This window comes from Manacus candei, unplaced genomic scaffold (genome assembly GCF_025592945.1).
Source record: "Manacus candei isolate 608988 ecotype Guabito, Panama unplaced genomic scaffold, ASM2559294v1 h1tg000052l, whole genome shotgun sequence".
In the NCBI taxonomy this organism is placed as follows: domain Eukaryota; kingdom Metazoa; phylum Chordata; class Aves; order Passeriformes; family Pipridae; genus Manacus; species Manacus candei.
This window is the reverse complement of record NW_026138100.1, coordinates 433,450-455,745: the sequence shown is the minus strand read 5'-3', so window position 1 is coordinate 455,745 and position 22,296 is coordinate 433,450. Positions and strand designations below refer to the sequence as shown.

Genomic DNA, 22,296 nt, shown 5'->3' with positions numbered 1-22,296 from the left:
TGCTCCAATACTCTTGTAAGCCAAAGAAAGCTCTGCTGGCAGCATTGATACTCTTTTCTCACTGACAGTGAAATATCTAATGCAAATTCATATTTTCTCTTCTCTTGTTACTGCAGCTGTGCACTCAAAGGTGGTGATGCAGTAGGAAAAAAGCATTGCTACTTTTCCCAACAAACTTGGTTAAAACTGCAACATTTAAAAAGAGGTACTCTGAGGTGATTGTGAACAGTTGCTGTCAGTATCAGGTTGCACTGGTGGTTTAGAAACTTGGCATCAAAACCCAGGTTTTCCTAATCCAGATATCCCGGCTCAGGCTCCAATTCCATAAACTGCACAACAAAGGACATTTTAAAAGAAAGCAAGAATTATACTTTATAAGCATGGGCACTTTCCCATCTCAATCCAAACATTACCACAAAGCCTTTACAATAACAGAAACCATATTTGTTCTTTAGTAAATCTAACTTCCCCTAAATTTGTGTTCTCATTCTTTTTGTACCTAGCTCCTGTTTTACTGTTGACATGAAAAAGGAGAAAATCAAACACGATTCATTTGGAATACCACACAATTAAATGCTAGCTTTTGGTCCAATGCTAGTACATTTTGCATTAAGAACAACATTTGTCAGCAGTATCTATATATTTGTACCTGATATTTTCTGAATACTTGTAAAAAAGGTAGTAATTATGATTTTTGGAAGGCATTCCTATAGCTCACCATTGAATTTACATACATTATATTATAAATGCACAGACATGTGTCTGCACACTCACCACCTCTCAAATTCTACCTCAGTAAGTTTCTCTGTTGTTAATTTTTCATAGGTCAATATTATATGGTCTCAAAAACTACAATTACAATCACATGCTGGAATGTGATCATACTTAAGTCTGTGCTTCTGAAACTTCACTTACAAAGGACATCATTAAAAATTCCACCTAAATTACTTCAACAATTTGAGAACACTGCCTCCAGTACTAGTAAATCCAATTCATGCATATTTGAAAAAATCTCCATTATTTCATAAAGGATCACCTGCTCCACAAGACACTTAACAGACTTTTTCAGGAATCCTGAAGTGTAATATGGAACTTTTCCTGGAGAGAAGTACAAAGAACTGCAAAAACATAAAGTAATACAAAAGACCTTTTAAGTAACAAACATTGAACAGATTTACTAAAATTCTAGCTTACAAGATCAGCAAAACTGAACATGGAATATCTGACAGAAAATGCCTCTTTCTCCTTTTCTAAGTAAGACTGAGAAGATTAAGAACTCATAATTCAAAAGAGAATGGTCAACAAGCATGTAAGTGGCAATCACATTGAATAAGGGAGCTGTTGACTGCAGTATGGAACAAAATCAGCACTCTCCTTTATTTAACACCGTACTTGTATGTTATGGGAATCAGTTGAGAGAAGCTATGGGTTGATACTTTATCACTCAGAGCAACTGTAAAATGAATCAGTCAACACTTAAAAGCTCACACTATATTTTACAATTTTAAATTCCAGTGCCTAGGACAAATTCCAATTTGGAATAACTACAGCCTAACATTTTCAAATGTGTACACTTTTCGAGCAGTTCTACAACACTGGTTTGTACTTTTGGGCTATCTGCTGTATTTAACACTGTCCCAGAGGTTATACTTAATGGAATGGAAATGTTTTGCTATAATTTACTTTTGCCATCAGTTTGGATGATAAATATTCAGTCTGTTAAATCAAACATTAGCAGCTTAAAGATGCAATTTCAAACATGGTTTCATGAACTTTTATAAAACTTAACTGAAAAATAAATGATCAGAGCAAAAGTATTTAATGCAAAATAAAACTCAATATGCTAAGTCAAGTATTGTTATCTGAAGATTGGTATTCGGATATGTTAAAATTTTACATGATATTTTATACAGTATATCTTCTAAACATTAATTTATTTTCAGAAAGAATGACCTGATAGCTTCTTTAAGAAATTCTAAAAGTTTTGTACTAGCATTTTCATCTCCATTCCCCTCAGGAACACTTACTTTACTTCTTTCGAAGCCGAAGAATGTTGATAGATTTGTAAATGATCATTCAAGAAAATTGCTTATGACTTTTACATTGCTTATTGCTTTTTTACTGATGATTTCCTGATTTCCTAGAGGAATCAAGAGGTTCAGTATAATCACGGCCAACAGACAATACTTTACACGCTTTAAGAAATACTTCAATTTTCATTTTCAATCTTCTTAGTTACGTACTTCCATTTCACATCATTGAATCACAAAAAAAAAAAATCAATTTTAATTTAAAAGCCTCAAATTAAATCATAGCTTGCTTATTTTTGCATGTAATAAAAAAATCTTTGTGACTTTTGTATTATTTTATAAATAGAAACAGGAAAACTGAATTTCCTCCTACTAATGCTGGGGACTGATGCTGGTATTAGAAAACAGTAGTACGATCCTCAAGTGGAAGCAACTTCTGATTTTTTTTATAGCAATGCTGAATGGATTTCATAGCAATGTTACAGTGTAAAAGAATAATTATATACATAGAATAATTTTCAGTAATTCAGTTTACTACTGACATGAGGGATCTATCTTGCATGAAGCACTGTACAAAACACAGAGTTCTTGCTCAGATCTGTAGAATTACTGTCAAAAAAGTTTCAGATGGTTTTATTCTAAGTTTCCCAAAACAATTAAAATCTAACCCAACGCGCTGTTCAGATTAGCATGCTATACCAGATCAGAAAGCAGCACAAAAAATACCACGTTTTATCTGTAAAATCTCAGTCAACTGAAGTGCTTAAGCATACATTTACAAGTTTCATATTACCCCTTTCAAATCTGCTGACAAAGATTCTACACTCTTAAAAGGATACAACCAACTAAACTTTAATGCGTACTTATGTTTGATTTTCTTTTCCTCATCTTTTTGCTTTGAATAAGACTTGTTTTAGTCACTGCAAAGCAGTACAGCTATAAAAATGTAAATTTGATCCAGTAGCTTGGAAAGAAAGAGATAAAATGTCATTTAAATTATAACATAAATCAGACATGCTTTATGTTGTACTCAATTATTATGTCATGCCAGTTAAAAGACTACTTATTCTTTCTTTTAAACAGCATGGAGGGATTTTTAACAATCAAGAGCTCTATAATTGCAAGGGTAGATTTCATAAAGACTCAAAATCCAGTTTCCAAGATATTTTAATTAAATCCCAAGTCCAAAAAGTCTCCACAACAAAGCAGACAGGAAAAATATTAGTTGAAAAAACAAAACTCTATGACACTAAGACCAGAGACAAACCTATACTGCTTTATTGGTTGAAGAACAAGCTTTTTTTTCAGTCTCTTAAAAAGATGGAACAGTTATGAAGTAAATCTCCCTAAAAGTTCATGTTTAGAATCTCTGCCTCCAGTTTCAGGATCATTGCTGATAAATATTAGTACTTTCCCTTAATTTCCCTCACATATACAAAATTGTAAAGTGTTCACACAGAAGGAGCAAGAACCAATAATGAAGAATACATGTTGCAATCCATGCAGCTATAGGGGTTTAGGTTGGAACACCATCAAAATTATTCTCTCTGAAGTAACAAGAGATGTTTTCTCCAGTACATTTTAAAATGAGATGCAAAGGTCCTCAAGTCTCCCTCAACCTTGACTTATGTCTCAGGTAATACAAATACCGAAATAATTCATTTACAGAATAAAGTTCTTCCTACTGTGGATCTGTCAGCCTTCTCACATTCTCTCATTTTAGGAGGAAAGCACTAATCTTAGTTACCATTTTAAAGCTATTATACTTATTAAATAATTGTTTGGAATAATAAAATAAGAGTAAGAATTTTAACAGAACATCCTAATTCTCAAGTCTTTTACAGTCAGCGTTTTCCCATTCTGATAATCTAAATACTGCAAATATTCTAACTTTTGCATGGCGTTCATAGTACTTTCTTCAGTATTTTGCTTACAACAAGCCACTGCATTCATGTTTCTAGCTCCACTGTCTGTAAGATGAAAACAGAGATTCCTACTGTACCATTAATTGCTAATCTGACAATGAAAAGAGGTTTCATTGTCCTGGGTGATGGAATTGAGAATTTCTGAGTAACTCCCCTACCCTAACAGGTACAGTAATAAGATGTTAGTTTTTTAGGCAAAAGACGAATCTGTTGAATAAAGGCTTCATTCTCTGCCTGTAATTAGTAACTTGAGGGCCTTCTGTAGATTCTGCACAGCAGTGCTCACATCTTCATATTGCAAAGCACTGCCAGCATATTTGCAATACTTTTGAGCTCTGGCAAAGTCCTCTGGAGTCAAGCGGACTTCTCCTGCAAAAACATAAGTATTACAAAGTTACTATAAAGGAAATCTGACTTAGGCTTCCTTTCTAAAGATTTTTATGTTAGACTTATACTTGTGGTAATTATTATGAAAACCAGGCTAATATTTGGGGTAGTACTACAAAGCCCAAGCTATGGAATTTCTTTTGTTCTCTTTTCTTTCCATTTATATAATGCTGAACTTCTTTACTTCTGGCATTTGAAAAATACGAGCACCTTTTTAAACACTGGTATTTGTATGATCTAGTGTCTTTCGAAAATCAAGACCTTTGAGAAAGATGTGCTCTTCATCTAAGGCAGCAGAGGAGAGCTTTTAAACAACCTGTAAGAAACAAGGACAGTGCTCTTTGTGTTCACAGTATAATTACTCTGCTCTCTTCTTCAGGAATAATACATTTGAGTTAGAAACTGTTCCTTCTAAACTGGATAACTTTTCAAAATGTAGAATTCCTCACCAGCATGTTTTCACACATTTTATATTTCTGTTTTTCCAAATAATTCTTATGTTTCCAATTTTATGTAAGATGACTGGAAACAAGATTGATGTCATTAAATGTGCCCATTTTTGTAATACTGGAGAACACTAGCAAAAAATATTCTCATAATATAGTATAAACCATCTGTTACTTATTAATCAGAATATTTTCTTAACATAAGTTAAAATATTGGGAATTCTGCAACGTTCAAACACATGCATTCAGTCTTCAAGAAAGCATAGTAGGGACTTATGCCCTAACTAGTAGAAGATTTTATATATGAATAGCATCAGTGATGTGTGCATAAAATAAAGCACAGTTATGTTACTGTACCTCCTTCCACCCATAAATTCACTAAGAGTTTTAAGGCTAATCCCATGCCACTCCAATAACCAATGGACAAATTATAAAACCTTTACTAAGGTTCTTTCAGAACAATTTAACTTGTAAATGATGGATTTTTATGGACACGGATAAATAATTAAATGAAACACTAAAGATTATATCTATATTTAATAATTTCCAACACAGCATTTTATTAGCAGTGAACAGATTACACAGATGCACCATAGATTTTATATAAAAACTGATTAAACAAAGATTTAGCTCTCTGAGTACAACATTTTAAGCAATGACATGAATATAGTTAAACCCATTTTTATGGCACAACTTCAGTTAGCTGGATCCTTTCTTTCAAAAGAGAACTGTCGTTAGCAATACTGTGAGAACGTTTACTAAAGAATCTCAGTTCTTATCAAAAAGTGTCTATTGTATTTGCTTTTCCTTCCCCCAATCTTATTATTTAAGAACAGCTTTTGAACAAATAAAATGAAAAACCTGGTAATATCAAAAACTAGACTGGTCTGCTGGTTTTCAAAACAACCCTACTCCAATAAAAGCAGAAAGGTAAGTGCTCTTAAGCTTAATTTATCAATTTTTAAAACATACTCTAAAACTCTACTTATCTTCCCTTCAATAAATAAATATAAGCATTGAGGGACATAAAAACTTGGTGGGCTCATTATAATTGCAATGTATATTAGTTTACTGCTGAATAAATGAAGCCACATTACATCTCTTAAAATACGTACACATGTGAGTAAATACACGTGAGGGAGTGCATAAACACAGGCACACACTTCGGTTATTTTGTAGCATACATAAAGTTACAGAGTAGAAGCAGCTGGGGTCAATCTGCGACCACATTACTGAACATCTTTAAGGAATTATAAAAGACTAGTTCCCCTCAAAGTGGCTTTATGCTATGATGCCAAAAGAAACTACAAAATCATTCTTTAAAAACTGGCCAAGGCATCAGTCCAGTATTCAACTAATTTATTGGAAGCAAGCCTAAATTCACCCGTCTAATCTTATTTTTACAGTATGAGCTCTATTAATGTTTTGCTGGCATAAAGCCTTATTTATTATGAAATCTACTTCAGATGCTATTATGACATAACTTGAGGGAAAAAAATTAACAGTTTTAAATTTATAAACCAAAGTTTACACAGCAAGGGTGTTGATCTTTTGATGTACTCAGTAGCCTGAGCCCCTATTGAAATCAGCACCTCACAATGGACAAACAAAATAGAAATAAACTAGTTCTGTGTTCTTAAGTTTTCAAAATAACGTGAAACTTAATTGTAATGACTGCCTTACATCAAAGGTATAAACACAGAAGTGAGTTACCAACTTTAATCTACATATTCTAAGGATTAAGTAGTTTCGCAGGAAAGGACCTGGGGGTCCTGGTGGACAACAATTTGTCCAAGAGTCAACAACCTGCCCTTGCAGTGAAGAGAGACAACAGCATCCTGCGCTGGATTACGAAGAGCATTGCCAGCAGGTTGAGGGAGGTGATCCTGTCCCTTGCAGCCCTAGTGAGGCCGCATCTGGAGTGCTGTGTCCAGTTCTGGGCTCCTCAGTGCAAGAAAGAGTGACTGACATCCTGGTGATAAGTCCAGTGAAGGGCCACAAAGATGATTAAGGGAATGAAGCACCTCTCATATGAGAAGTGGTTGAGAGAGCTGGGACCATTCAGCCTAGAGAAGAGAGGGCTCAGGGGAATCTTATTAATGTATATAAATACCTGAAGGGGGAGCATACAGAGGACAGAGCCAGGCTCTTTTCAGTGGTGCCTAGTGACAAGACCAGAGGTGATGGGCATAAACTGAAACACAGGAGGGTTGTGTCTGAACACCAGGAACCAGTTTTTCTTGTGAGGGTAATCAAGTTCTGGGACAGGTTGCTCAGAGGGGCTGCGAAGTGTCTGTCCTTGGAGAAATTCAAAAGCTGCCTTTTGTATTAAGTGACATTTTTTCTCAAACTTCCTCCTTCAGTGCAGCAAATTGTACTACAGAGAGAGTGCATGGGCAGGGAGAGACACAAAGGACATGGTCCTGAGTGACTGGTTTTACAGGACACTTCCTTGAGCAGAGGGGTTGAACCACACCACCTCCTGAAGTCCCTTCCAACCTAAAGTATCCTATGATTCTGAGCTCTAAAACAACACCAAGATGGGAAAAGTTTACTGTATTTATCCTGAAACAAACCTGCTTCTGTGTCTGCAATTATTAGCACAGTAGTTATATTACTGAAACATGAAAGGCATATGGAATCCAAAGCATGATTCTTTTTGTTTAAGAAGAACACAAAGTGAAAATGATTTGACTAAAACTGCTGAAAATCGTGTTGGGAAAAAAGCAGTTTTAGAATGAAAGTAGCGTGTATTTTACATGATATATCTGCTTCTCCCTAGTGTCCTCTTCTACCCATCAGATGTTTTTCCTTTTTGTGATGCCCAAATATAAGGTAGTTGATTTAAGAATATTTCAATCACACAAACTGGTGCATAAAAACAGTGATGGTAAAGGTAAAAAATGGTTTTTGAAACAAGATGCTCTTTTTCCCCATTAAAGCACTTGAAATATTTGAAAGGATTTCTTTTTCAGATCATAAAAGCACATTCAATGTCAAATTATTATTTCTACATTATTATACACACAACTAGAATGGACAAATGCTTTCTCTATACTATGCCATTTGTGGAAGGGAGCATATGGCAATGTAAGAAGACCTTATAAAAACTGTGTAGCACAACTATGAATGCATGTAGTGTTAGCAGAATCTAGGGGTAACAAATTTTTTAAGAAAACTACACCAGACAAGTGCACACACACACATGCACAAAGCTGCTGTGTAGCTCTACCCTCTGTAGTAAAATACATTAACCAGTAATTAAATGCAAAAGTTTTGACACTTCAGAAGTCATGTTAATCTCTGAAACCTGCTCCCACAGGACAGGACAACTATTCAAAGACTCATGCTGACTCAAAATCAAAGAATACTGTTCCTTTAACTTAATTTTCTTTTGATAAAATATTCAACTCCTCTCCACCAAAAGTTTTTCTCCCATCATAGTATTAATCAAATTGCTTCTCCCATGTTATGGGAAGGAAAGAAAATATATCATTTATTCTAAAGATATACATTTGATCTTACTACCAGAAGGAGTCTTGCAGGAATATGTGGAATATCCTGTTTGGCTATGTCTATACTAGCACATTCAACAGTGCCAAAGAACGCGTCTCAGCACTCAAACTTGACTGTCTACAGTGTTAACCTGCTGGAACACGCTCCAGTATGGTTTTGGCCCAAGCAAACTAGCACTTTCCCAAACAATTCCTGGACATGACTTGTGGTCAGAGCAGGCTACAGACCGTTCAATACAAGCAGTCTTCACAAGCTACCTTGTTTAGAAGGTTTAAAAGTTTAATAGTATGGATGTGAGTGGTTCTGTGCCAGCAGTTCTCCATGCCAAATATTTATAGGCACGTATAATTTGTTAGTATAGACAGAGACACTGTGTCTAATCATGAAGCAAGTGTACTTTGCACTGTGCTAGCTCTATGGATCTATAGGAGGGCAACATTGACTCCTTCCCATGCAAAGGAAACTTCAGTTCCATGGGAATGGTACCTACCTCAATACGGAGCAAGGATCTAGGTCAAATATATATATTGCAACTAGGAGTTGGGGGGGGGCTCCTGAGTCCCAGAGTTTAGTACATCCCTTGAGATACAGGCATTTCTCAATCTGCTTATGGGTCAGAGAACAAGGCTACTGTGTAACAGAGTACTGTTGGCATCCAGGGGACTCCTCAGCAGCATGAGAAGAATGGTATCTGCCATTACTCTTACATGTATAGCTGAGGGGAGGATGCTTTGGGTAATGACCAGGCACGCACAATAGGACAGAGATAGGCACAGACAAACGCTTTCAATTGCTCTCAAGATTTTTAATTCTACACATACAAACAAAACTGTCACTGCATCTCTGCTGACTGACACATGCCCTATGCCCTCTTGAACTCCTACACAACTGAAAATGTATTTTCTAAGCTTTTAGAACTGAGAATCTGTATGACCTGTATCACCTCTTCCAGTGCACTTCTGCAAAACTCCCTCATAAGAATGTAACTTTGAGCTGTTCCAAGACCCAGACTTGCAGTGACACAACAGATGTGCACAGGAGGAATGCAGGCATACAAATACTCAGGTTAGGTCAAGTTAAAGATTTATCATGGTGCTTAGCAAGGCTCTTAATCACACAATATTACTTACTACGCAATCTCGCAAACACATTCAATTCCTTTTTATTTATGTACTTATTAAACCAGGTTATCACAGCTAAGTGGTTAGAGGTAGCAATGCACTAATACCATTCAGATATTGAATAATATAAATATCTATTTCACGGACAGAAAAACTCCTAGAAACCAGTTAATTTGTCCAAATGTATGAGTGTTCAAATTAGAATATAGGATGATTCCAGATTCATTGTCAGTCACTACTCTTTCACTGGTTTCCCTAAGGTTAGCATTTATGTGCACACTTCAAAGCATGCAAGCAGACATAAAAATACATGATATAGGTTATTAGTGATTTTAACATCAAAGGCAGATGGCATCTTAGAAGATAAAAGCCTTGATTAAATGGTACATCAAAATGACATAATTAGCAATACCTTATAAATTATTTCATTTAACATGGGTACTACTTGTAGTCAACAAGCACACATAACAATTATGCTGCACCAAAACCACCACTGGAATGTTGCAATTATTTAATGAAGTGAATATATAACTTACATATTGACCCTGTAGAATAAATTTTAAGTAAAGGGAATGTGTATTAATGACCAAAAATATAATTTAGCAAGGCCATTGGGAATATAGGCTGTGCTAAGTATATCAGAACCTCATCTGAGAAGTAAAAACATAAATAATAAAAAGCCTTACACAATGGTAGCTCATGGGTTCAAAACAGTCAGATAGACAGCACTAACCATACACTGCAACAACGCTTTCAGAAACGATTAAACTCTTAGCAAAAAAATGCCTAGGTGATGTCAATTCTTTTTAAAATTTTGGAATTAGTAGCATTCAGATAACAATGACAATATTTCTCAAACTCCTTCCTGCAGTGCAGGGGAGACAAAAAGGACCAAGCATGCCCATGTACAAGCAATACAAATGCCACCAGCTTACCTCCAGACTGAGCACTGTAAAGGGAAGGATCGACTAGAGGAATATTCTGAGGAGCAGGCTGAATGGTGTTACTTGTCACTCCTGCAAATCAATGCAAAAAAGATGGACTTGGGTTATTTTTACTCATAGGCTTTAAAATAAACAAACAAAATGGAACAGGTACACCTAATGATTTTTAAATTCAGCAGCTGATAACTTACTAATTCAGAAAATGTGTAACAAATAATTTTAAAGCCCTCACTTCATACTATGAAAGTTTTATAAAATCATACAGAAGAATATACAGGCTGTCATCCATTTTATCAGTACAGGATTTCACAGAAATTTAATTTCAAGCATCAAAAAGATAGGAAAACACTACTCCAAGAGACTCCCTAGAGCATTGAGGAAAACCTGCTAAAGAAAAGTGTGTTAACTTTGATGTCTGAAACTTAAATTCTACATTTTAATATCAGAGACAATCTCTATTATTTATTTTTAAAGCCTCATGCCTGTCATCTAACACTTGCAAACTATCTCCTTCCTAATTACTTCAAAAACAATTGATGAAAATAAAAAAGCTAGCTAGATTTAAAAGAGAAATGGTGATGCTAGAAGAAACAGCACTTCATGCTGTGAAACATTCTTGTATGTGTTCCCATTTTAGACACACTCATTTGCCTAGATCCAAAAGTGTTTTTGCAATATGTCCAGTTCATAGCAGACTAACATAAACTTATTTCTACAACATCTGCTATGTAGGAAGATGGTATAATCATTTTTCTAAATTATCTGTTCTGCATGGAATGATTGATGGGGTTAAAACTACATAATGCAATGAAATTCATGTATTCCAACAAGGCACATACTCCATAATTTTCAGATATGGTAAAAACAACACACTCTCCCTCCCAGACCCAAAAAAACCCCACCTATCTGAAGGATTTCCCTTTGATAAAACTGAAAAAAGAGCATCCTGAACTCCTCATAGGTTGAAGCATTTTTAAAATGAGAAAGTAAAAGGAGGGATTGTGTGACAAAAACATGTTCGATAATATAAAAAAGTTTCTAAACAATAAATGATCATCAGGATTGAAATAAAATGTTTAATCTTATTAATCAACCATTATATTTTATGGTTATTATAAAAAGGTCCCATGAGGTAAAAAAGTTGTATTCATCAATCCTTTAAGACAATTTTTTTTAATACTGCAACTGGGAAGGAACTTTGGCACATAATAATAAGGATGTAGGAGGCAATATGTTTAGCAGTAGGGATAAAATTCCCATTAATAATATTGTCTGAGGTCAATCACAGTAAAGTACTTGCACAGGAAAAGGAGCACGAACCAAAAAGAAGAAGAGTATGAATAGTACATCAGGCATTATTGCTGTAGAGCTGCTGTAGCAATTTCAACACTATGTTGGATATGCTCCCGCATAAAGAATGACAGCCCATCTGCACAGGGAAAGCCAAATATGAAATGAAATAACACAATTTCATCTATCAAGTGAAAGATACAAACAGGGCTTTATAGTATAGATGTTGCGATGCAACATCATTTTACTGGTTCTAGAGAAGACAAAAAAGTCTGTCTGCAGGGATAGTAATTTTTTTAGTCCATAAATCTCTCCTGGCAAAGTGCTCCAAAATATGAATTACACATTTTTAAAAAAACGTAAAAAAGTATTCCCTATGGCATTTTTACAATATTATCTTATGAAGATGCTTTTGCCACACAATACCTGTGTTATTCTACTTTATAGGTAATGGAAAGTGGGCTAGAGTTCATCTCTCAGTAAAGGCATGGATTTTTTGGACATACCTGTGTTATGAGGTACTTCAGCTGGAGTGTTGGCTGGTGCATGGGCACCTGGTGGTATATGTATGCCAGTGTAATTACTAGTTGGTGTGTTGTTAGCTTCATATGTAGATGATGATGCTGGTTGAGTTGTTCCACTATGGACAGAAGATGACCCCGCTTCTTCCTTTTCAACATCTGCTAAGATGACACAAAACAGGAATTACTGCAGCTGTTCCGTACAAACACTTGAAAACTCTGGCTTTCTTTAAAACCTCCTTTCGAATTTTTATTAGTAAAAAAATTGCCACCACAGTGTGCCATAAAACATCAACCCAAGCCACCTACAATTGATTTGACAAAATAAAAAAGTAACATACCATACAATAAAGATCTAGAAACTCACATACTTTCAAAGATCTCTTCTGTTCAAATTGAAGGATCATTTCATTACTGGTCTGAATATAAGAAATCTTTCTCATTAGAACAATCCCTTATACATTCATATACTGCATCCACAGTAGTTAAACAAGATGTACAAACATGCAGCAATCTATATTTTAATGTATACATGAATCAGAATATGGAAAACTGTATTTGCCCTACAAACTCTTCGTAAAAAACTAGATAATCCTTTTACCCCATATCAAACCACGGATAAATAGCAAAAAAGAGGAACTTTGGGAAAGTAATACCAAACAAGAAAACTAAGTGCAGCTTAGCTAAGTCATAATTGTATCTAGAACAGTTACAGTACATAATGTTCTACAAAAACAATATATCCCATAGCATGTACAAAGAACTTACATATTATTTTTCAATCTCGTCATGTTCTTAAGGTTCTGGTCTAGTTTATTCAATGTTGCTTTAAAGGCTAGTGATCAATTTATTATGCTAATGATCCAGTTACTTTAGAACATGGTTGATTTCTGCTCCTTCATTTGAATTCAGTTCAATTTAAAACAGTTAATTTTCTTTTGCTGTGTATGTATTCTCCTGTATCAGTAATGTCAGATGGAACAAGTACAGTTTTGGGAATTGCTTATTTAACAGACAGTTCTTGAAAGTGAAAAAAAAAATATATAGGAGCACAAAACTCATATGTGTGTAGAGCTAGAAAAAGATGTTCTTTATGAAATCCATACTGATCTTCAACTACACAAGATTATTATTATTATGTTATTCAAACACTTATACTGCTTAATAATGAAACCACCTACTGTTAAAAATATTACTATTACAAATATAAGATTTTTTTCCCCTGTAAGACCCTCTTCCTTCCAGAAAAAACTTCAGGTGCTACCTTCACTAAACATCTTTTAAGTCACAACACTATTTACTAAAATAAAAGGCTATAAAGCAGAGTAAAATCAACAGTATTGTTGTTAGAACATTTTTACTAGACTAATAAATACACTGTAGTTTTATTAAACTGTTTCTGACATAGGCAAACAAACATCTCGCAGATTTCTGGAAGACAAAGGGTATCTTAAGGAACCAGATTTTTCCTTTCCTATATTTTTTGCTAGTAATTCATACTACAATATTATGTGGTTAATATGCATGGAAATAAAATTAATGCCTGACAACTGTCAAAAAAGAGAAGAAAACTGCTTATTTTTGAGGTTCAAAAGTAAACAATGAATGTCTTTTAAATAATATTGCAATGATAAGAATAAGTTTGAATGCTGTATTTTTCAGTGGTTTTGGTGTTAACTTCAAAAAATCAGTTTCAGAAAAAAATACATTTAACAAAAACACAGAGGCTTACTACACATAAGATGAATGAAATAGTTATGTACAACACTCATCATGCTGTCTGAAGGTAAGGCTGCCCAATATTACTTGTAACACTGCTACCAATTATTTATAGCTTTGTCAAATTGTAGCTATAAAGTTGGCTTCTCCAAGCTGGGTGTCTGCATGAAGCTAGGATTTCGGGAAAGTTGTTATAAAAATTACTAAGCCACTTTTAAGAATGAGGCAGTAAGAGCAAACATGCTTCCACTGTACTCAGTATCTCAACTAGGAAAAATTACCTGTAAATTCATGCCCAGACTTAAACCATTAATGCATTTATTCCTTTATTCTGCCCCCTGTAGCTTCCTGTTGCCCTTATCTGCTTTTCCAGTCCCATTCTGATTTCTCTTTCTGTGCACTAGGACTTCATATCCCTGCAACCTCTTGCCCCATACTTTTGTTTCTCTTGCAGTAATCCCATCTTCTCTCCAAGACATTCTCAGTTTCTGCTTCAAGTTCCTCACTGCATAGTTCAGGGTCTCTTGTCACTCCTGTAACAGTGCAATGCTGTAGGCAGCACTGGCCATGGAAAACATGAACTCAAAAAAGTCTGCCAATGTTAAAAACAACCAAAACCAGTGTTACCAGTGCTGACTATCCTTAATTACAGTGCCTGCAAAAGGTAAATTCAATAAAGGCAATCTACTTTTTAATCAGGTATATGTACCAAAAGATTAAGCTCAACTGTTTGATTTGCTCATTATGCAACTGGCCAGTGTTAAACTGTATTAAACGTAAAAGTAGTTTTGTTTAAATTAACTCTTCTTAGGTGTTTAAAGTGCCCAGATATCATCAAAGCATTGTAAGTATTCTTCCTGCAAAGCAAATATTTAAAAACTCTTTATCAAAGATTAAAGTATTAGAAACATTTTAAGATACGCACTTGCAGTATTTGTGAATAGTTTTAACAGTAGTGCCAAATAAAAGGATTTCACACTGCTGAAAAAGAACATTTAAGTCAACAAACTGGTTTTAAATTCTGCAGTTAGAACATCCATAACATTACTAAAAAAAAATAATCTTTTCCAGGCAATGGGAATGAACACTAAAAAAAATTAGAGAATTATTTTCTCATAAAGCAGTAGTAATTTAGAACTCAAAGTTCCTTGCAATTTGCTTAAAGATGCTGAAATACTAGGCTGTGAAACAGTGACACAATTGTTTTACATGTCGTTTCAGCTCCAGCTGAGTTTCTTGTCTTGGAACCTCATAAACCTTTGTGCTTGAATCCATAAGCTCTTCATATTTTCTGCAAAGCTACAGTATACCCACACCATCTGTTTGCGTTTTTAAAATTATTATTTATTTATGGAACGCAAGACTTTGTGAAATAAGACTGATATCCCTGGCCCCATAACCAACTATCCAAAGATACTTTTGTACAAACAGAGGATTCTCAAGGCTTAATGGGATTTCCTTGTCTAGTGTAAGGAAGCACCATTTATGCCTTAACTTCAGCAGCTTAGTGCACTAAATTTAAGAGTAAAAAAATTTTTATTTTTAAGGAGTCCAGACTTCTCCAATTCTATGGACTCCTATTTTTAATGAATTCAGAGATTTAAAAGGTATCAATTTTAATTTTAAAATATTTTCTTTTTCTCATTCTGCTGCATTGTTTCTCTTTTGCTTGAGATGTTGCTATAAGATTCATAATGTAAGGTTCTATTGGAACACTGATTTCTAAAAAAAAAAATACATACATCCAATTTTTTTCCACAACATTGAGAAATAAACTCCAAAGTGCATCAACTTTTCATACAATGTTCTTTCTACTAGTTGGAACTAATAATGTTTTCTCAAATTCTGTAATATAAATGTAGATTACATATTACATATTGCAGTGTAAGCAATTACATTTCATTTATTTACTATGGCTATACTATAACCATTTAGAACTTTTAAATATTTCCATTTTTTTCCATTAGTATAAAATCTTGTTGGATGACCTAGGGCAAATGCTAAGTAACCTTTATATGTACTCTAGGACTTGTATTCCAACTGCATTAATAAATTAAGCATGTTATTTTAAGGTTTCCATGGTGGCATCCTGACAAAAGTATCCATGAATCCAACAGCAGAACTGCATAAAGCATGCCTATGTTGCTGTAAAAACATCTCCAAGAGTTACAGTATGGTTTTCAAAAATCACAAAAAAACCCCAACACTTTGGAAAAAAATGGTAATTTGTCAAGCTTCAGAGACCTAGCTTCACTCTGTTTAAACAGACTTTTTCCACTTGCTAGGGGAGGAAGAAAATGAGCAAGCAGAAAGGAATGGGGAAGGTCCAGTCGTACATTCAAACAATGCTGCTTTTCTTCTTATGATGCACAAAGCAAGAATTGAAACTTTTTTACTGATTCTTCTCATAAAAATTAATTTGCATAAAGTTTTTGTCTTGGTTGTGTAAAACATTAGGGACAGCTACACTGTGGAGTTAACTGTCAAAATAAATCATAGAATCATAGAATCATAGAATAGGTTGGGTTGGAAAAGACCTCCAAGATCATCAAGTCCAACCCCTGATCCAACTCCAATTACTATATCATGGCACTAAGAGCCACATCCAATCTCTTTTTAAAAACCACCAGGGATGGTGAATCCACCACCTCTCTGGGTAGGCCGTTCCAATGCCTGATAACCCTCTCTGTAAAGAATTTCTTCCTAACATCCAACCTAAACCTCCCCTGGCAGAGCTTGAGCCCATGTCCCCTTGTCCTATTGTTGGTTGCCTGAGAGAAGAGACCAACCCCTGCCTGGCTATAACCTCCCTTCAGGTAGTTGAAGAGAGTGATGAGGTCTCCCCTGAGCCTCCTCTTCTCCAGGCTGAACAGCCCCAGCTCCCTCAGCCTCTCCTCATAGGACTTGTGCTCAAGTCCCTTCACCAGCCTCGCTGCTCTTCTCTGGACCCACTCCAGGACCTCAATATCCTTCCTGAACTGAGGGGCCCAGAACTGGACACAGTACTCAAGGCGTGGCCTCACCAATGCAGAGTACAGGGGAAGGATCACTTCCCTGCTCCTGCTGACCACACTGTTCCTGATGCAGGCCAGGATGCCATTGGCCTTCTTGGCCACCTGGGCACACTGCTGGCTCATGTTCAGCCTCCTGTCGATCAGCACCCCCAAGTCCCTTTCTGCCTGGCTGCTCTCCAGCCACTCTGTCCCCAGCCTGTAGCACTGCATGGGGTTGTTGTGGCCAAAGTGCAGGACCCGGCACTTGGCCTTGTTGAACTTCATTCCATTGGAGTCAGTCCATCTCTCCAGTCTATCCAGATCCCTCTGCAGAGCCCTCCTGCCTTCTGGCAGGTCGACACTCCCTCCCAACTTGGTGTCATCTGCAAATTTGCTGATGATGGACTCAATCCCCTCATCTAAATCATCGATAAAGATGTTAAAATGTCAGAAAAGGTATTTTTCATTTCATTTCTCAAAAAATAAAAGTGTGAGAAATTATCTTTCTACATGAAATACAATTCAACAACAATATAAAAAGATATTGCCAAATTACAGATCTTGCAGGCTCCCTAACAGTAAGGATGTTAAAATTTTGGCTCACTCAGCATTTGCGTCCCTTTTAAGTTGCATGTAGATATAACTTGGTAATGAGAGCAAGTCTTCACCAATTCACCTATACTGAACTGCAATGAGTGCTAAGGATTTGAGTAAGGCCCTGAATTCTACTTTCACTTCTACAACAGTTTCTTTTGCAGCCCTGAGCAAGTCAGTTATCTTTGCATTCCATATTAATAAAATGAAGAGAGAACCTATTTGTTGCTGCTGAGGAATAGCTTCTACACAAGTTGCACATACAGATTTTTAGCAAAAGCTTTGTAATATTTACTTAGAAATTCTATTTTTGCAGTTGTTTACTACTCACAATTTGTTTCAGATGATCAGGTGAGCTTTACCACACTATGAGTCAGACCCCTAAAGAGAACTCATTTAAAACTAAAAATATTTAACTGAGCTATTCATTACATTCAATGTACCAAAAGACTGTTCTCCCCTATGTTCCATTTTTCATTAAATCATCAAACTGGTGTAATTTGACAAAGATGTGATGAGGTTTGCAGTGGGAGTTGCAACTTGCACTTTTAGAGGTGGCTACATAAGTTTTATGAATTTATGTATTAATATAGGTGATTGATATATTTATACTTGTGCGTGCATACGTACAAAGTCTCATATACTAGGTCAGAAGAAAACTTCAAATGTTTAATGTTCTTAGTTTTTTCATTAGGTATGTGAAGAATGATACATAGAGGTTATTGTCATTGTGCAGAATTAGTCTATTTTAATCTGCATAGTGAAAATATCCATTCCAAAGACATCCTATTTCGTAAGAGATTAACCTCTAAAATTCATATTCAATCTGTGTTGACTGAGGAGAAAAACAAAGAGACCTCTTATTAATAAAACTGATCACTATCAAAAGCAATTGGTTAAACGCAAAAAGAACTAAACATCCACAAAGCATTAAGCATAGAAAAACTGCAATCAAAGGAAAAGTAAATGGGTGAAAATATTTTCAAAGTTAGTTTAATAAATTACATACAATTTCTATTTTTATATATTTTAGAAATGAATAATTTTTGCATATCTTTTGCTTTTATCAATAACTGAAAAACACGATCAGTTTGCACACATAATAGTAATACTTTTTTCTGGCTTAGTAGTTTAACCAAAAAAGTTTTGCACATGATTTCATCTGACTTCACAAAAACACGCACACATCTGTGAAGTTTGCAGATCTCTACTTTAGAAGTAGGGTAACATCTAAAAAGATTAGAAATAAAAATATGGCAACTCTGATTTGATTGTTTAGTTACTGTTAGTAAATATACACATAATAAAAAAAGAGAACAGAGCTGTCTTTCTCAGAAGAGATTAGGATGTGATCCTGTAAGAGAGAGTCTGCTTAGTATGTGTTCTGTTACTTTATAGAGAGGCTAGTTCATGTCTGCTCAAAGTGGTGTATCTGTCTTTAAAAAGCTCTAAATGAGAAAGCTTTGAATGTCCCTAACATTTCATACTGAAGAGCCAAGTCTTTTAAATTAGCAGCAATTTAGACAGGTCTGAGTGTATTAAATAGAAGACAGTAAAAGTCGTAACTTAGGAGGTTTAAAACAGCCTGTTGTAATAAACATTCATTTTGGTTAAGTGGATGTGCTTGGAAATCCCCACTTTACCTAACAGTTACAGAGGATTCAAGGAATCCTGTACAGGAAGCTCAGGTAGTCAGAGGACCACAGGGAAAAACTGAAGACATGAGGAAAAGGTGGATGACTGAGAAAGAGGCAGGAAATCCAACTGAAAAACAGCAGACCTGTTTTGAAACCCACAATACTGTACAGGGAGAAAGGCGTTGTCTCACAACCAGGTGTTTGCTTTGAAGTTGAATTCACCTATGATCAGTTCATTTTCAAATCCTATGTAACTTCTGAAAGAGGATAAACTGGCAAAGGGATCATAACTTTACAGAACAGATTTAAAAGAAGGAGCGTGGGTATTAATAAAGAAATACAAAGTTCTGGCCCAAAGCTGACAATGCCTTCTTAGAAAGTAGCTGTAGTCAAAATAATAATCTCTACTACAAAGAAAAAAAATATTTTATTAAATAAGTCAATCAAACAGTAAAGTCCAATAAAATTAACAGTAGGAGAAGCGGAAAAGAAAAAGCAGAAGGTGGTCCACTGTGAATGGAACATTAAATGGGGAAGCTTTGCTTCCTGTGGGGTGCTCCCTGAAGAACTGTGCATACCATCCATTTCGGTCTTGGCACAGCCCTCTGCTCTTTTGAAAATAAAAGAAAAACATACCGAAACTCTCTCCTTCCATTCCAATGGGGCCAGGCTGAGGAGTCTCTCCATTCTTTAAGCAGTTATGAATGTATGCTGCCTTCCACCTGGCGTACTTCCTGTGCTGTGCGTTCTGGGGAAGGGAAAAGGCCAGACATTTTACCCACTCACCCACTCACTTCTGTGAATTTATGCATTCAAAACAGAAATATAAACATGTTTTCCACCTTGAGAGAAGATTAGAAAACTAGACTGCTTTCTCTTCTGTCATTTGACACCCCTTTAAAGACAAACAACATGTGTGAAATTAACAGGTGCATTAAAAAAAAAAATAAGATAACAGCTCTAACAAGATCTCAGCATGAAAGGAAAACATGGAGATCTTCGATTAATGCAGCATGTCAGGAAAAGGAAATAAATTATACCAAGACCATCTATTCATACCGGTACAAAATGCAGAGCACTGTGTAGGAAGTATCGATGTAACATGATGATGAAAGTTTCCTATCTCCATAAAGTTAAAATGACTATTCACTTTAGATTTAAATACCTGAAACTTAAAATGCGACTGATGCTGACCAGTAATATAAAATCTTTTCTAATTGCATTATTTTAAAATTAAAAAATTTATTTAAAAGCATGAATACAGAAAGGCTGATATAGATGCAGATTAATGTAATTTGTTTGGGATATTCTAGGACATATAATATTTTGATTTAATATCTTCACAACATAGCTAAAATTCAGATGATGGACCTTTTTTGCAAATTTAAACGAACTGCTAATGACAACCTTAATAGTACAGTTAATAGAAAAAATAACGTGTCTTTAAAAATAATTATTATATTGACAGTCAATATATTTTTTTGCCAATTCTCCTTTTCTGAAATGGTGTCAGTAAGAAACAATAGCAGTGAGAAGCAAAGTGGCTGCCTGCCTTTCTGATTCCATTTCCATGGTAACAGTTTGAAATTGAAAAAAATCAACATGATTTTTCATTATTTTCAGTTTCTGGGAAAGAGAAATTGAGGAAAAGCATTTCACCTGGGTTTTCATAAATTCTTCTTTTCAGAAAACATGAGTGATTGAAATAAATGCCAGAATCTTAACAATTTTAAGATTTTCCATTTCATTTTTTAAAATATACTTTACTGTTCCCGGGTACAACCTTCAACATGTCAAAACATGAACTGAAGATTAGCCACTTTGTATTTCCTGGGACTGTTTCAACAGTTTATTTAATCCAGGAATTCTCAATTGTTGCAATAAATCTTAAACTGATTATGTAAATTAACTACTTTGTCATAAGTTATATGAGAAATGACCAGTTCTGACAGTTTTGAGGTAATATTTATCAAGGAACAAGGCTGAATATAAACAGAGATGAGAAATTTAGAAGGATGAGTAGAATAAACTGGTCAAATCAACAATGCAGATTGTGATAGCATGCTTCACATCAACATCACCACCTGCAAGGTACTGGTGAACTCAAATTTCCACACTAACAATCATAGGTAAAGTGGTTTGGAAACTGAGGTAGACCAATGTCTCTTTAGAAGTCCTGGTTGAAATTAAATCCAAAGTTTCTGAGAATTAATAAATTGACATTTAATACTGTACTTCACAAAGCCTAATGCACTGTCATCTAGAACAGGGTAGAGAGGCACAATACAAAAGGTATCTCTAGCAAGCTCCCTTGCTCATATTTAATACATTGTATCCACCAGAACCCTTATGAAGCCCAAGAGAAAGATACAGTCTTCATTTTTGCAATGAAGATTTTCTTCAGAAAAAAAGCCTATCCTTAAGACAGGTTTATTAAAATACATTCACTATACCTCAGAAGCAAAAAGTGCAATTGGAAAACCTGACTTTCTGCTAAATGCTTTCTTTTAATAATCATTTCTGGTCAGTCAGTGTTACAGATTAAATTCCTTTATTAACAAACACACTAGGAGCCACAAAATGCAGAAATCCACAGTACAGTACTTTTAGAAAATATTATTAGGCAATATTTAAGAGTCTGTACATCTCCCCTCTGCTCCAATACAGCAATTGATAAAATGTGAAGATGCTGTTGTATCAGGTGTCCATGCCCAGGTGCTGGCAACATGGGATGGCAGCAGTGGTGTCTGTGAGGAGAAGCCAGGGCTGCCCCACGTTGGATATAACTAGCTCCAGCAGACCCATTGTGGGACACAGTTGACACCTTCAGCCAGGCTGGTGGTGCCCCAAGGAGTGCATATTTAAGAATGAGCCAAGCACCCCCCATGCCCAAAATGCTGGATGAAGGAGAAAGGAACAAAGTGTCATGTCTGTCATGCATCCCAACTGCAAAGGTTATCATTCCAGAACTGAGAAGCAAAATTCTGTTGTGTTCAGTTTGTTTGTAATATGCACTGCTGTCCCTTTTTGGAAGACTACCCTACTGAATGAATGTTACTACTAAGGTTAATGAAAAGAACACTACTACCACACAGCTTCCTACTGACCTGATGAAAGTCGTGTCTCGTAAAACACATCTTCTAGAAAATCCTTTTGCCTACTTCTAATATTGA

General features: G+C 35.4%; 1 protein-coding gene across 5 annotated transcripts in view; it reads right to left on the bottom strand.

The window, feature by feature from the left end:
* Positions 1-3,179: 3,179 nt before the first annotated feature.
* Positions 3,180-22,296, bottom strand: part of VTA1 (vesicle trafficking 1) — a 35,989-nt gene continuing 16,872 nt past the window's right edge. For 4 of the 5 annotated variants that reach the window (XM_051801614.1, XM_051801618.1, XM_051801617.1 and 1 more), the window contains exons 5-8: positions 19,760-19,871; positions 12,166-12,342; positions 10,361-10,441; positions 3,180-4,324 (exon numbers count right to left, since the gene is read on the bottom strand). In XM_051801614.1, coding sequence (XP_051657574.1) covers positions 4,179-4,324; positions 10,361-10,441; positions 12,166-12,342; positions 19,760-19,871 — 516 coding nt within the window. In that variant the 3' untranslated portion in view covers positions 3,180-4,178. The remainder of the gene's footprint in view (positions 4,325-10,360; positions 10,442-12,165; positions 12,343-19,759; positions 19,872-22,296) is intronic. The other variant, XM_051801615.1, reaches the window with a different exon arrangement.